Source organism: Myotis daubentonii, chromosome 13 (assembly GCF_963259705.1).
Source record: "Myotis daubentonii chromosome 13, mMyoDau2.1, whole genome shotgun sequence".
NCBI classification, from domain to species: Eukaryota; Metazoa; Chordata; class Mammalia; order Chiroptera; family Vespertilionidae; genus Myotis; species Myotis daubentonii.
Genome location: NC_081852.1, coordinates 28358005 through 28375291, shown reverse-complemented (window position 1 = coordinate 28375291; position 17287 = coordinate 28358005). Strand labels below are relative to the sequence as shown.

The window sequence follows — 17287 nt, the reverse complement described above, 5'->3', positions numbered from 1 at the left end:
TAATTATGATATAAGCGCAGGATTAGAGTAATTTTGGTTGAGCATTACAAGCCGTGTACTTTAGGTATTAAGTTTTAATAGGCAAAGTTCTTTTCACCGGAGTTGAAATGAGGTTTAGTAATTTTGGTTCTCTTATTCCCTTTGAATATTTCATTTAAAAATAGGCATATTCACTTTTTTTCTCTCATGGAGGGGGAGAATGAGATGACATTTTAATAGGATATCATAATTGTGGTTTTAAATTTCAGTCTTTGGTACCAGCAATTTATTGCTGATCATTTTCTGTTGACAGAAATCAAGTAATGTATACATAACCCAACCAGCAACCACTGACTAGAGTGTGTTAGAGAAGATTCCTTAGGGTAATACTTTGATTTCTTTCCTATGTGGGCGTGGTTGAAAGAAAATCTTTGTTCCGAGAACACTTTGTTTGTGTTTTGCTAACCAAACGTGCAGTTTATCCATTCTTTATTCACTCTTCCCTTTATCTGCTAGCCCCGTGATGAATTGGGAAAGGGAAAATGTCCTACACAGCATTTGCAGGCCGCTCTGTTTCATGGGAAACTTTACACAGGAAAGTTTGTTTATGTGTATCTGAAATGCATCAGGAGGAAAGAAGTAGCTGAGGCATTTCAATAAGAATTCTTGAAAGATTTGTTTGGCTTTGTTTCTTCGTGTACTCGGGCAAAATAAAATATGACAGCTGTTGGACAATTTAGTATTTTTGTAGCTGTATCAGGAGGAAGTTAATTTAATGCAAAGGCTTAGGAGGGAGTTATAGGATCATAGAGTCTTAGATCAAGGAAGCTCTCCCAAACTCATGATTTTATACTCTGGTATATATACCTTTCATATTAAGGTGGCCTCACTGTGTCTAGAGGAGGGAAAAAGTGTTCCTCCCGTTAAATAAATATGTCTGCTTAGACTCCAAGGGAGAGTCAGGGTGTCTTCACTCAGTGAAACTTTGACCCAGAGGGACGGTTGGTTCCTCCAAGTCTCACCTTTACCCTGGAACTTCTCTTCACTGTCCCCAAGAATGATTTGTTCACCTTCACAGGAGTCCTGAGCGTCTCCTGGGCTTTCTGTGTTTTTTGTAAATACTGAAGGCAACTCCTCTGGGGAAATCTAATTGTAAGGTTGGAAATTTGCCTCTGTCCAAACAATGCCAAAATCCTGGTCTAAATGGGTGGTTCTGTTCATAAGCAACAACATTATCATAATTCATGTTTTGGCATCACTCAGCGCTGCCACTGTAGACCAGGTCCCAACTGTGCCTCTGGCCTCTTAGTGTGGAAAGAGGTTAATGTGAAGCAGGGGTTCTAGGTTTGCACAATGGGAGTTGGCTTTCTTTCTTGTCACGTGGGTAGAAAATAGAAAGTTGATATGCATGAAAGGTGTGTCAGTAATGTTAAGTCGTTACAGTGGGAATTGCAGTGTTCCAAAATAATAACAAGCTAACTTAAACAGAGTAGGAGAATTCTGGCTCATAACCGGCTGAATTCTACAGTTCTCCATGCAACGGAAGGCTCATATTTTACTTGATCAGGAGCCCACATGCTCATCCTTAATATTGTGAATAAGTTAAACCTTTATTATTATTATTATTATTATTATTATTATTATTATTATTATTATTTTATTAGTGCTCATCACAGTTAGAGTTAAAAAATCGGGTTATAGTCTCACCACCATCACTTTCTAATTCTTGGAGATCCTGGACTAGCCCCGTGGGTGTCTGAATCTCAGTTTTCCCATCTCTAAATTGGGGGATATTAATAGGGAGTAGTGTTACTAATAGGTTGTGTGAGGAACAAAAGAGATAGGTTACGAGAAGCACATTTGTACATTGTAGTTGATTTATTAGTAGTACCAGAAATCACAATAGTATTTGTTCTGCTTCATAAACAGGAAAACTGTCCTTCAGCCCTTCATATTTTTGGTTGAGAGCTTTTTTTCATTTGCTATCTTCTTGATACCTGCAACAATCCTGGGAAAGTGGCAAAGAGAAGGGAATTTGGTCCTGTATTCTGTTCCAGGTACAGTGGTGGTTTGGATAAGAACATATACCTGAAAACAGAATTTAGATAACTTATATATAATTCTGAGAGAGAGAGAGAGAGAGAGAGAGAGAGAGAGAGAGAGAGAGATATCAAAATGCAAACTAAATAAATTTCTATAAGTCTATGCAAAAAGCTAGCATGGTTGCTGTGTTTAGGAAACGTGTGAAGAAAGAGGGATAAAGGTTTCAAGCCAGGATGAGGTGGAAAGGAGAAAGGAGACGGGGAGGGGAGGGGAGGAGAGGGGAGGGGAGGAGAGAAAGGGGAAGAGAAGGGGAAGGGGAAGAAGGGAGAAAGGGAAAAAAAGGAGCCATTTCAAAGTACAGGAGATAACTAGGAAGCTAATTCCATCCAGAGAATTGGAAAGGTGTTAGAGATAGCATCCTCATGAAAAATGGTCAGAACAAACCAAAAGGAGAATGAAGGGATTGGAAGGGAGTGAAGTGGTCCCAACAGTCCAGGTGACAACATCTGCTATAACACTAACTGACGTATCCAGTCTTTCTCCCTCACTCAATCTGAAAGGCTCAACTTTCTCTATTTCATTTCAAGAACACTTAGAGAAACTAATGCAGCTTTCGCACCATCGCAGAAAGCCAAAGCACAACTGAGATAGAATTTTAGAATCAACAAGTATTTGCGCAGTGTTTCCTATGTACAGGAGATGGTACTAGGAGCTGAGCCTGCTGAAATAATTCCTGGGGCTTCATAGTTATACCCCTCTCTCTCACCTCGCACAATCTTGGGCAGATCTTGATCATCTTGGACAAATAGAGTGTAATAATACAAATTGACACATTGGAGTCTGTTTCTACAAATAGTACTTAGATACTCTGAAATTCTGATAATATTTGCTGAATATTTCCACTAAATATTTTTTTTGTGGTTTAACTCTATAGAAAGCAGAGATGTCTTGGTCTGCTGTAAAAATCTCAAATTGGCATGTCTTGGGACATATATCAACATCTCAAACTTCTTTTCACTGGAGGACATACCTTCGATGTAAACATGCTTCCTTTTAAGTGTGCCAGCTGACAAAGTGGCTACCCACAAACCAGGCAGGAGTCTAAGAAATGTAAACTGTTAATAGATGTCATCTTGAAAGCAGCTAAACATCTCCATTCTCGAAGAAGCCTCCAGCCCGAGGAACTAAGTGAACATAATTAGAAATACATCTGGGTATTGGCCCCCCATCTGAAAAGGTCACACATGCACCTTCCATTGGTGCTGGTTATGTTCCATCATTATGTTCTGTCCTCACTCATTCGTCTCCCACTGGTTACCAGATGGCCACGATAATGTTGGGATCCTTAACAACTGTCTTGTGCAGTTCCCTGCAGCATGGGAAGGGCTCAAAATATTGAGTATTTTCCCCTTTGGATAAGCAAGTGACATGTCTGGGAATTGCTCACAAACGCCCTGATGGTGCGGTTATACTGAGAGAGGTGGCAAAGTGGGTCATGGAGCCTAAATCCAGCGTGCCATTGTGCAGGTGGCAGGCTACCAAGGGGGGGGGGGGGTGTTTGCCATTTCTCGAGCCTAAGATGAAGGAAGGATTCGTCCATGCAGAATCTGGTTTTTAGAAATAAGCACTTGGTACAGTGCGGTGTAAGTAAGCATTAAGATCAGGGCGAGAGGGGGCTTCTTTAACATCGCTGAGGCTTTCTCCTGAGTTAACTTGGTTCTTTCACGAGGTTGCTTTGGGGAGTCCTCTCAGTGTGGTTCCCTGAGATGTGCCAAGTTAGCAGATGGGTTTGAGGAACATTAGAAGATAGGGGGTCTGGGATGAGGGGAGGGCAGAGAAGGTAGATGTATCAATCAAGGTGGGATAGACCATGCTGCAAAAACCAATAAACCCCAAGGCACAGTCTCACTCAAAATAAAATACAGAAAGCTTCTTTTCTGCTTATACATCCATTTAGGATCAAGCGGGAACTCTGCTCCATGGTATTCTCACTCTAAGACCCAGACTGGCAGAGTTGCCACTCTCTGAAACATTACAGATGTTCAGAGAAGAGGAGGAGTGTGCTCAAACACTAGCTCTTAAAGGAGCCACTCATCTCTGTCATATTTCATTGGCCAAAACAAGTCATGTAACCACTTGACTCCAGTGAAGACTAACCAAAGAATTTGTGTGCATATATGCATGACCCATGGACACAGACAAACAATAGTGTGGTGAAGGCCTGGGGGTGGGGTGGGGGTGGGGTTAGAAGGGATCAATGTGGTGGGGGGGGGGGGGAGAAAGAGGGATATCTGTAATACTTTCAACAACAAAGATAAATTTTTAAAAAAGAGAGAGAGAGAGGGAGGGAGAGCCAGAAATATTTGTTGAATAGCGCTAACCACCAAAGCAGATGATGATGCTCTTTGGACATCTTTCTTTTTTTTAAAATATATTTTGTTGATTTTTTACAGAGGGGAAAGGAGAGGGATAGAGAATTAGAAACATCAATGAGAGAGAAACATCGATCAGCTGCCTCTGCACAACCCCTACTGGGGATGTGCCCGCAACCAAGGTACATGCCCTTGACTGGAATCAAACCTGGGACCCTTCAGTCCGCAGACCAACGCTCTAATCCACTGAGCCAAACCAGTCAGGGCTCTTTGGACATCTTCTGGGGGCCAGATGACTTTTCTGAGCCTCCAAGCACTGAAAGATGATATAATAAAAATAAAAAGAGCCATACCAGGCTGTGGAAATAAGCATAAACAAGCTCAACAAAATTCTGATTTTTCCTATAAGGATGACTTTAATGCTTAAAATATATATCCAATTCTTTCAAAATAGTTTTCTTTGGTTCTGCTGCTTGCTGGTTACCCCCCAAATTGCTTAATCCATCTATATGGCCATTCCTCTGTTTATTTTCTCCACCTTTTCTTTTCTCTCCAGGTAGCCTGAGGCTTTTGGGGGGCTCTGGACTGAGGAGGTGGGGCTGGGAGGGTGCATTCGCCAGTCTGTAATGAAGATGAACAGGTATTAAGAGTCTTGTGGAAGACTCTATTTTTACTACAAAACCCAGAAGAGACTGTTGAAATTATGCCATGGCCCTGACAGTTGGAGGGAAGAGGGTAATCGACGTGTTTTTCTTGTTTGTCGTCTAGGAGAGGACGAGGAAGAAACGAACGTGATCGTGCTCAGCTACCCCCAGTACTGCCGGTACCGCTCGATGCTGAAACGCATCCAAGATAAGCCGTCTTCTATTCTAACGGACCAGTTCGCGTTAGCCCTGGGAGGCATCGCAGTGGTCAGCAAGAACCCCCAGATCCTGTACTGCCGGGACACCTTTGACCACCCTACTCTCATAGAAAATGAGAGTATATGTGATGAGTTTGGTAAGTCTTTTTTTTTTTTTTTTCCTACATGAAACTTGTGCGTGCGTGTCTACTTGATTTCAGTTCTTGTGAAGAGCAGTGATGGGGAACAGGGTTTATTTTCACAGGCCTAATGGGCCACCCTACCCCTCCCATCCCCCAAATTATTGCGGCATAAGGCATCACTGCCTTCCTTGGCAGCCTCTGTTTACTAGGGTAAAAGATTATTATTTAGAATTTGTTGTTCAATATAGAGTCTGAAGTTGCTTGGTCGACCTTGAAATTGGACTTTAGGACAGGAAGCGTTCATGTTAGTTTTTTCTTAAAAGGCTCTGGCTATTCAGATACTGTTTTTTGTGGGTTTTTTTTTTTTATTTAACTGATACTCACTTTTCAGTGTTATAAGGAACTGTGAAAATGCACCAATTGTAACTATTTTCATACTAGAAGGTGAATAGGTAGATAGATAGATAACAGATACCCATATGCCTAGATTTTTTTTCATATATATGTATGTATATTTACATAAATATTCATCTTTGGTGGGCACAGTATATGAAGAAATAGGTCTATGTCTGTATATATCCATAGATCTTTATATACTGTGCTCACCAAAGATGAATATATGCACACATATCTTTACCTGCACCTCTGCCCAGCTGACTGGTCATTTATCTCTGTAGATAGAAGGGAAGGAGGAAAAGATGTATCATCCGTTTGGAAGACCTTGCATGACTGGAGGCAAGCCAAGATCTCATCTCTCACATCTTTCTCATCCGTTTGTTGAAGAGATTGGATCATATCAGTGCTTCTCAGTGGGCAGGGATATTAGAATACCCTGGGGGCACTTTATCAAAATACACATGTTCCCTGAGAATTGCTATAGTTACTGAGACGTGCACAACCCCCAGCCTCGCCGTCTCCCTCCCCTGGGAACTGCCACCACTGAGTGACCAGTATGATGGCCACCCTCACGGGTACCTGGGTTGCAAAGAAGTTGAGACTCTGGCCTACAGAGCGCATGTGGTCCCTTGAGCTGGAACATTCCTTGGTTCTATTGGCTAACATTTTCTCAAGGATCCCTGGTTTGCAGATTATTCAGATTCAGAGTATTCTGCTTAACCATTACAGGCCTTGGCATGGCTTTGGAAATCCACTCTGGCCTCGCCAATCTGATTATTCATGACTTCAGCAGCCCTGTGGTTTCTGTGGGAGGGATATTGAAGGAGGTGTCTAGCAGAGGAAGGGTGTGGATGAGGGGATGGGATATGATGACCCAAGAAGGAAGGGAAGAAAGAGAGGAACGGGACCTAAGTTAATTGGACATGACAATTTTTCCTGACTGTTTTTTTAGATGTCGTTCACATCTCTGGTTTGTCAAATGGCTGTCAGTGAGTCTGTAAGAGAGTCATAGTGTTTATACAAGTTGTATTTTCCTTCTTCCAAGAAGAATTTATTGTCATATGTAAAATTTTTTATTGATTGATTTGAGAGAGAGAAACATTGATTTGTTGTTCCACTCATTTGTACACTCATTGGTTGATTCTTGCATGTGCCCTGATCTGAGATCGAATCCGTAAGCTTGATGTATGGCGATGATGCTCTACCCAATGGAGCTACCCAGCCAGAGCTATTGTTGTATATTTTTTTAAAATATATTTTATTGATTTTTTACAGAGAGGAAGGGAGAGAGATAGAGAGTTAGAAACATCGATGAGAGAGAAACATCGATCAGCTGCCTCCTGCACATCTCCTACTGGGGATATGCCCGCAACCCAGGTACATGCCCTTTACCGGAATCGAACCTGGGACCTTTCAGTCCGCAGGCTGACGCTCTATCCACTGAGCCAAACCGGTTTCGGCAATTGTAATATTTTTAATATTCAAAAAACCTGTATATTTAGCTGGATGAATGTATCCAATTTTTTTAAAAAAAAATACCTTCTCTTTTCATATCAGCATTTACAAATCTTCCCTTTCCAATCTTGAGTTTTTCTTCTTCCATGCCCTCTATTCTGCTTGGCCCTAAAGAGGTCTATAAATTCCTGACACAAAATAAAACTCAAAGAATGCTTTCCCGCCCTTAAGAGTACTCAAAATTAGAGTTTCACCATGTAATATAATGAAAAAAATGTTTCAGCCTTTTGAGCTAATTTAGGAATTATTAGTCATTGAGTTTCAAAGCTTTCACATCTAGAATTGGTAATAGAAAGAAATTCCAGTTTAACAGTGATCACAATAGTTAAGTTACTAAATTGGTTTTAAATGTTCTCACAGACACAAGCATCTGACTTGAATGTTTTCCTGGACTTTCCTCCGGTATAGCTAATTTTAATGCTCTTTTTCTTCTCCAGCCTCTTAAAGTGGAAGCTTTCTTTTGGAATAAAGGTGCCTTTAAAGAGCTTCTAGATGGCTAGTTTAATCATTAGAATACTAGATTTTTTTAAGTTACATTTATACTTCAAATAGTTCGTACTTAGAGTATTGCATTTTAGTAAGTGAACCCCAAAAGCTTATTTTGTCCTGATTTGAACACCTTCACCAGGATAACTCCCCCACCTTCCACTTTTGCTCACACCCTAAATTTCCAGAGAACACACATTTAAACCTCCAACTGGTTGTATTAGAAATCAACATGAGTTAAAGGGTTTGTTAAAACGTGGGGTTGGGTTTCTCCAACCAAGTAACAGTTGGTGGAAGAACATAAATTTAATTAGTGACTAGCATTAAACAAATGTTCCTAATATTAAACACTGCCAGATGACTGAAACACTGCTGTCAGATTACCGCGAGTGCCAGGGGGCCCACAGATGAATTTCCACACAGTATATATTCTGTACCACACGCTCGGTGACTTCAGTAATTGGTCAGATGTAATTTAGGTAACAGTATGCCCCGGCTGTAAAAATCAAATTTTATTAGCCATATCACCAGGTGGATGAATGGTGGAGCTGATGGCAAAGGGTTTATAGCATTTAGCAGCTACACCTTTGACACATGAAATTCATAAATTGTCATAAAATACTTCCAAGGCCCTTCTCAAAAGGACAGTGTCTACTTTCCTATGATTAAATAATGTTTATTTTATTAACTAATATATTTCTTGCTTTCTTCTATTAAATGGGATTATGGAGTAGAGCTGGGAGGGGTGTTCAAAAGGTAAATAAAGCACAGTCCCTGCTAGTTTTGAGGATTTAAAATCTAATTGGGGAAGACAGGAGTAACGCACCTGAAAGTTAACTAATGTTACAAGAAAGTCAGTGATTAAGGATTTGGTGAGTGTTACAGAAAGCAAGTGCAGGAGGAATTTCATAGTGCATTGGGGGTGGGAGGGGTGAAGTGATTGGAGATCCTGACCACGGAGAGAGGGAAGTCGCAAGGAAAAGGCAGGACTGGATCTGGTTTTAGGGGATAAGCAAAGAGGTTATTGGAAACCTTTTAGAAATATCTAGATCATTTAAAATGCATGTCCAGCCCTGGCCCAGGTGGCTCAATTGGTTGAGCATCATCCCATGCACCAAAAGGTTGCCAGTTTGAATCCCCGTCAGGGCACACGTCCAGGTTTCCGCTCTGATCTCTGGTGCAGGGAAGCAGCCAATCAATGTTTCTCTCTCACCTCCGTGTTTTTCTCTTTCTCCTTCTTTCTCTAAAATCAATAAAAAGTAATTAATTAGTTACTTACTTAATTAATAAAATAAAATTCATGTCCTGACTCTCCATGTTAGGAATTGCTGCCTTCACCCTGGTCAATTGTTGGCCTCTCTTAGGTTTCTTTGCCCTTAGTTATCACCCTCAGTGGGTTTTTAAATGGCCGGATGCTCTCTCTACCAGGGAGACATGAACCTGAGTCTGTGGACCAGGGCTGGGATGAGCCTAAGCGGTGGCTTTGGAACTAGACCTGAATGTCCCTTCTTGGGCTGGGATGCCCCACTTTTTCTCCACGTGCTCTACAGCTTCTGGGGTTCATCTCTGAAAAATGGGCTTCGCTGTGTGTGTGACAACCGTGCCCAACTTCCCAGACACCAACCCCCTCCCCTGTCCTTTCAATGTTGTCCACTGAATAAACAAGTTTAATTGATCCATAAAAGCAAGGCATTGAAATCTATCATGAGTCCCTATAAATAAATTCTCTGTGGAATTTTATGAAGCTATTTAATGAAAAGTTTGATTAGAAACTATTAAAGAAAAATAATGTAGATGGAATTTCATCATTTAGTCTCACATTACAGTAGTGTCGTTTTGATTTTTATTTACATTGAGATATTCCGAACAGAGTAAATATATCCTGGTTTTAATTAACTATCCTTCTTACTTGGAAAAGGTTATTTTAGGCTTGAAGGGTTTTGATAGCATACCATCTGCTTTCTTCACTGTTTTATTCAAGTCCTTCCCTTGCTTACAGCACTGTGCAGTGTCTAAACCTATGACATAAGCATAAATTGAATCATATTAATGGTAGGTGATTGAAAGGCTTCAGCCTCCACATCCTGCCCGCATTCTTCCGTCTTGTCAGTCACCCTGCTCTTAAAGGCAGCGTGCTCTTTTCTCAGCGCAAGGAAATTGACTATATTTAAAATTAAAGCAACTGGACTCCTTCTTAAAGCACTGTGAAAACTGGTGGTATTGCTCATGCAATTAGGAAATGAGATTATAATAACATTTGGGGAAAGTGACATTTTAAATGACAATTTTTCTCATAAAAATCTTTACCCAGTGCATAATTCCTGCCCCCACTGCCCTGTTAGAATCACCTAACATGAGGCATTCTCCCACAGCCCTCCCCCTTGCTTTAACCTCTTTTATATAATTCATTTCCTCTTTTGTAAAACACATATCGCCATTTATATTGTGTTATTGTCTTTGCTGTAGGGAAAACACATGCATGCAAACATATTGTCTTTTTTCCTGTTAGAACAATGAAATGTCCACCAGTTTGTAATGCACAATGTTTACATTAATGTCACACAGATTGATTTCATATGTGCAAAGTGTTGACAGCTAACGCCAAACAAAGGCACACGCAGTACAGTAGGTAAATGGATAACTTGAAGGTACTGGCTTCCATCAAAGAGATGTAAGGCGGAGCCAATATGCATAAACTAGATGAAATCAGCCCTTAGAAGTGGGTGGGACTGCCCTGGCCAGTATGGCTCAGTTGGTTAGCGTGTCATCCCACACACCAAACGGTCTTGGATTCAAGTCCCAGTCAGGGCACATTTCTAGGTTGTGGGTTCAGGGCAAGTGCTATGGCAACCAATTGATGTCTCTCCCTCACACTTATCTCTCTCTCTTTCTTTCTCTCTCTCTCTCTCTCTCTCTCTCTCTCTCACTCTCTCTCTCTGTAAAAATCAATGAACATGTCCTCGAGTGAGGATAAAAAAAAGTGGATGGGACTAAATGGATTAAGATATGTTTCATTAAAAAAACTAATAAAATATATAGTTTATTTCATTCTGAGTTTTCCATTGCAAAGAGATATATGTTGGGCTTCTAAAGTTCTTTGGAGTTGGTGTGTGTGTGTGTGTGTGTGTGTGTGTGTGTGTGTGTGTGTGTGTTATTTCTTGATTAAGAAATGGGATTGAGTTGAAGAAAGTATATGGTAATTTACCTGGAAAGTACCCAATGAGATAGATTGCCATCTCATTGGTCCATATGTAGAACATCATGAGCTCTCACCTCCAGGGAGAGGTTGGCTATGTCAATATTAAAACATATACTCTGTTAGTGGGCAGAGGGGACAGCATGGTGGAGTGAAAAGAGTGCTAGGCTTTCAAAAATAACCCAGGTTTAATTAAGGCTCAACTGTCCGATTTTCTATTCCTCTGAGTGAGTGATATAGGCCCCTCACTTATCCTCTTAAAATTGAGTAGTAACAGCCCACTCACCAGGCTCAAAATAAGTTTGTATTCACTTGATTTAAAAAAATAAAAAAAGTCCTCTTGATAAATGAAGATTCTCTACTGTTTCTATAGAGTATTAGACCTTGGACAACTTCTAGTCATTTAAATCGATTTGCTCGTTGAATGATAAAGAAATTATTTCCCTAAGGCTCCAAACTCTTATGAGAACTTTAATAGAAAAGAAAAGTTTTCTACTTTTTATAATGTTTTAAAGAAGTTTTTCTGACTCTGCACTGAATTGTCCCTTTCCAGGAGAAATAATGACATTATGGACAAAAGAAGTAAAAGCAAAAAGAAGGAGGGAAACAGAAGAGAGACAAAAACCTTGATTTACAAAAGAAAGTGCAGGGCCTATAAAATTAGTTTGAAGCATAAAAGATGAGCTGGACTCTGCCTCTTCCCCTCTAAGCATCACATGTTTTGCTGGAAATGAAAGGAAAGGCAGTTGTTTTGTTAAGGATCATGAGAATTTGTAAGTGAGTAAACATTTTTTTCCTTGCCAAAGTAGGTTTCATGGTCACAGTGGATTTCGATGCTTAAATGGCTTTGTTCCTGGCCCCTGTCCACATTCAGACTTTTGCTGCCTGCCTGTGGTGCCCACCGATCTCCCAAATGATAACAAGGCAGACATTTCCCTTTAATTGAAGCCAAGTGGGAAAGGAGTTGTGCTCCTTGTCTATGGCTGTTTATGCAGAAAACTTAACCTGCAGAGATCTCACTTCGGAGGACTGCTTTGTCCTGGAAATTTTCTAGAGGTTCTGTTTATCATTAGGGAGTAATTTAACCAAGACCACTATTGGTACCCTCTCTTTTTTTACATGTGTTGCCAAAGTAGGGACAGAGAGAATGTTAAGTTCATCATACAACACAGTAAACCAAACTCAAATAAATCTGCTGGTAGAGGTGTACTGGACGTGCTCTGTAGGATGTGTAATGATTAACATATGGCCTTGGCTTCCAGGACAGTAAGACAAAGAGGGCTGGAGAGCAGACTTCCTTGGGCAGAAGTATAGGAAGCTAGGGCACCATCTCTCAAGGGTTAATGAAAGGAATGTTTATGTTTCTACTGTAAATTAATTTACAGGGTCATGATATATGGAAAGGGTAGGATTAGTGGATTCCTTTTCTATTTTTAGAACTTGAAAGGATACTTTAAAATAACTCTGAACTCCTTTTGTAGCTGAGTGGACTCAATGGGTTATTAAAAACTATTTGGACTCATGAGTACAATAAACTCTTGTTCACCCCAGAAGAAAGGATCTGTGTCCATATTGGCTAATATTTCACCTAGCATTTTCATCTAGAAAAGCAAGAAAGTTATATCCCATTACATTATCAAGATCCACATATTTCTCTCGAGGGTGAAACAGATATTTTTAATCAATTAAAAAACACACACTCTAGGAAAGAGCCAGACCATTGAAAAAAAAAATCACAAGCAAAATGATGGTTAGGGGTAGGGATGGTGGGATGAAGTTCAGGATAAGTCTGTATTCACTTGATTTTTAAAATCCTCTTAATAAATGAAGATTCTCTCTAAACCCCTTCATTCTATCCTTTCAGGGGAGCTGGATTGATTAAAATTCAATCCAGTAAGTGAACTGTAGGTTAGGCTGCGTGGGGATGCTTAGAGCCCAGCACATTGCCTAACACTGTGCCCTTAATCCATTCATGCACTTCACCAATATCCGTTGCATACCTACTATGTGCCAAGTACTCTTCTGGTCCTTGTGCACATAGTTGTGAATGAGAGGGAAGAATTTCCCTCTCTTCAGGTACTTACACTGTAGTATGTGGGGAGTGGGATGGCACAATTCAGGATAGTCACAGACCATGCCTTGGAGATATAGACCATACCTATCAAGATCGTTGTGAAGAGTGAGTTATGACTTAAAGCATGAGACAGTACAGGGTAAGTGCTCCTTCAGTACTCATTTTTATCCAGTTCTTCGTGGGCCTCTTACACCTCTCAACGCAACCATAACCACATATTGAGTTTATAGTGGTTCTTCAAAAAACACACATAAAATTGTTTCACACCTATACTGCTGGGAATAGTGAAGTATCATTTGCCACTAAAAATCATTCAATATCGTTCGTTCTAGAAATACTTGTTTGTTTGTCCTTCTGCATGGAATGTGTTTCTCCAGATATCATAGGTCTGGCTCATTCTCATCATTCTGGCCTCAGCTCAGATGTCTCCTCCCCAGGGAAGTCTCCTCTGACCATCCCCTTTCCACAAGTCCAGCTCTATTCCGTCATGCAATGTGGAATTACATTTCTATAACTCATTAGTATTTGAAATGAACTCCTCTACTTGTTCCTTTATATGTATACTAGAGGCCTAGTGCACAAAATTTGTGCACGGGTAGGGTCCTTAGGCCTGGCCGGTGATCAAGGCCTCCTTTCCCTGACTGGTGTCCGGGGCCTTCCTATGTTCCACACCACCCTCTAGTGGTCAGCGCACATCATAGCAAGCGATTGAACTCCCGGTCTCCAGGTTGAACTCCCTAGGGGACACTTTGCATATTAGCCTTTTATATATATAGATACTCTGTGACCCCATCCCACCCATCCTATAATATAAGAGCTGAGAACTTTTCTGTCTTGTTTACAGCCATTTCCCCAGGGACCAGAATAATACTTGGCCCAGAGTAAATGTGTAATAAATATTAGTTAAATGAATGAATGGATACATGCATGCTGTACATCAATATCATTGATCTCCCCCACTTTCCAGATAAGGACATTTAAGCATGGCAACTTTACACAGCTATCAAGTGGCAAAATCAGGATATGAACCTGGCCAGTCTGGCTCAGCATCCATGCTCATAAACCATGACATTAGACTGCCTCTTAGTGTGGAGCCAGCTCAGAAAGATCTTTCAGGCTTCCTGAGATCAGGCTGACTGGAAACAGATGCACAATAGGTTTAGTAGGATTTAGAGAGATTGGTGTGTGTTAGAGTGGTTCAGAAAGAAGTGATCATGAAGATTCAAAATCCAAAAAACCATTGGATTGGCACCCTGGCCAGTGTTGTTCAATGGTTACAGCATCAACCCTTGCACCAAAGCGTGGTGGGTTCAATTCCTAGTCAAGGGCATGTACCTGGGTTGCAGGTTTGATCCCTGGTCCTGGTCAGGTTACATGCAGGAGGCAACCAATCAATGTGCCTCTCACATCGATGTTTCTCTCTCTCTTTCCCACTCCCTTCCACTCTCTAAAAATCAATGGAAAAAATATCCTTGGGTGAGGACTAACAAGGAAGAAAGAAAGAAAGAAAGAAAGAAAGAAAGAAAGAAAGAAAGAAAGAAAGAAAGAAAGAAAGAAAGAAAGAAAGAAAGAAAGAAAGAAAGACCATTGGATTGGGATCAAGGAACTTGATGCCAGCCACCATCCTCTCTTGTCTATATTATACCATTCTCCCTGCATTAGCCGTTGCTACCCTTTAGTCTCTTTTCAACATACCAGCCAGACTGATCCCTTCCCTGCTCAAATTTCCCAGTGGCTTCTCATCTCATCAGAGAAGTCTATATGAACATCGAGCCCTTTAAAAGCTGGAACTATGTAGAAGTTGAAAGGGACAGATAGTAACCTGCCCTGTGTTCTCAGGGGCTCTTTCTAAGACATCGGGTTGCGATGCTGACAAGATTTTCATTATCTACCTCTCTGTAATTTTCTGCTTAGAACGCACTGGCTTTCGCAACTTGGCATCCTCCTATAATGAAAAAATTATAGGTTTAATTTCAAAAATTGAAATGTATGCAAGCTTTCCTGCTTCTGTCACTTCTTTATTCCTGTAGCACATAAATCATTTCCCTTTTCAAAATTAAATTTTGCTTGCCATGATTTGGTAATGGGTTTTCAAAGGAGGCAGAGTAGCCAAGCTCCTGGCACCAGTGCCGGCTGCATTGCCTGCTCAGGAAATCTTCTCACTGCTGGTTGGCCTGGGCCTTGATGCCATCATCTGGGCTTTACGCTCCCTTTGGAAATTGCCTAGAAATTTTCTCCCTAAGAATCTCTTCTGTGAATGGCCTTTCTGGCTCTCCAGTCTTCATTTTGGAAGACTAGAGAACTGATGGGACTTGGGCAGTAAAAGACTGGTGTATTCAAATATTTCTAGGGTGCTTATTCATTCATTCATTCATTTATTGAGCACTGGGTCTGTTTATGGCAGAACTGCAGGTATGGTTGGGATATCGGTCTCCGTTCTCAAGATAACTTAAAAATCAATTTGGCTGAGATAAGACACAGAGCAATGGCATACTACAATTATTATCTGGGATCTTCTTAACAATCCTGCTTTATACCATGAGTGACCTTGTGGTGACACAACTACAGCATGGTCACAGACGTAGCCTGTTGCTGAAGTGGGAGTTAGCGCCTTCACAGCCCAGTCTGCTGACCTCAATGGGCAGACTTTTCTACCACAAAGAGGAGCATGGAGCTAGGAGTCAGGAGTTAATTCCGATGTTCAAAGGAGATGATATCTGTCAAGCTTTGTAAATGGGAAAGCTTTGCCTTAGAAGCAACCTGAAAGGCCTTCACCTAAGGGCTAACTGAAGAGGCTAAAAGGTGTGAAAGAGGGCCCGGATGTCAGGGGAGGCCGCTCAGAGGAAGTGCATCTACAACTGGGTATTGAGGGATTGAAAAAGGAGGAAGTTATTTCAGGTGAGGAGGTGGAAAATTACCCGGACTTTGAAGCTCAAGGAAAGCGATTGTTTCCTCTGCCATTTTTAGCTTTCAGCATAGATGAGAAACAGTCTCCACAAGCAAACTTTTTTTTGCTTCCTGGAAGATGTCACCTTCCCTTGAGGGAGCAGGTGCTCCTGGGTCCTTCTCTCAAGGGCTCCACTGTAGTTAGGACCCAGGGGAAGCCTCTTCGAGGAAAACTCAACTTGTCAATGCTTAAATTGGAAATGATCCCTTGGGTATATAAGAAACAAAAGGAAAAATGCTCCAACTTTGCAGTAGGGGTAAAGTAGTGAGGTGCCACCCTGGCCGGTTTGGTTCAGTCGATAGAGCGTCGGTCTGTGGACTGAAGGGTCCCAGTTCAAGGGCACATGCCTGGGTTACAGGTTTGGTCCAATGTGCAGGAGGCAGCCAATCAATGATTCCCTCTCATCACTGATATTTCTATCTCTCTCTTCCTCTCTGAAATCAATAAAAAAAATTTTAAAAAAAGGAGGGAGGTGCCTGCTTGATTTCCTGGCTGTGTAAAGGGTTGCTTCTAGGCAAAAAAGTTGCTTCAGAATAGTCATCTTTAACACCCTGCTCCTAGTTCCTTCCGTGTTATTCTGTACTTTTCCAAAGTTGGTTTTTCCTTCTGTTTGGCATTTAAGTCAACAGATTCTATTGCATTTCTCTTTACTAGATTCTAAGCTCCTAGAGGGGTAAGAATCATGCCTTACTCATCTCTATATTAACATGTGCTTGTTGAAATAATATCAAGACCCTGCTAGATTCCAGAGAGCTTCAAATCTTCATCATCTTATCTCCTTTCCTACAGACAAATATTTCTTGACCTCGTTCATTAAGCTTTAGTTAATTGGCAATTGATTTAATTCTCAAGGGAAAATATCTAGCTCAAAGGAACTGTTTTTTTTCTCAACAGTTGCTCACCTTTCCAAACCAGAGGAGTGTTCTAAATAAACTGGTCAGTGTCTTTGGTTGAAGATTGTTCATTCGTTATGATGCTTTACAGGCCTGGAGGCTACACAACCTAGAAGTGTGTTTTTTCTGGGGAAGTTGAGGAGCATCCTTAAGTTGGGGGAAAATAGTAACCAGAAGTCAACATATCCACCTTTCCAGCCTTTAACCCACAGATACCAAAATCCACTGTGGAAATCTGGGGGGGGGGGGGGTGTGGTTAGCATACAACACATTTTCAGGCTCTAATTAAATATGGGCTCCATGGATCAGGAACATAATATAGATCACAGCTCAGGCTGGAATCATGGCAGGAACTGTTGGGAAAGAAAAGGCTCAGCCAGTATAGTGTTCATTATTAGGAAG

At 41.0% G+C, this 17287-nt stretch overlaps 1 protein-coding gene across 2 annotated transcripts in view; it reads left to right on the top strand.

The window, feature by feature from the left end:
- The window catches only part of ARID5B (AT-rich interaction domain 5B), a 177853-nt gene that overhangs the window by 79893 nt on the left and 80673 nt on the right, over nucleotides 1-17287 (top strand). For both annotated transcript variants that reach the window (XM_059662612.1, XM_059662611.1), the window contains one exon: nucleotides 5163-5393. In XM_059662612.1, coding sequence (XP_059518595.1) covers nucleotides 5163-5393 — 231 coding nt within the window. The remainder of the gene's footprint in view (nucleotides 1-5162; nucleotides 5394-17287) is intronic.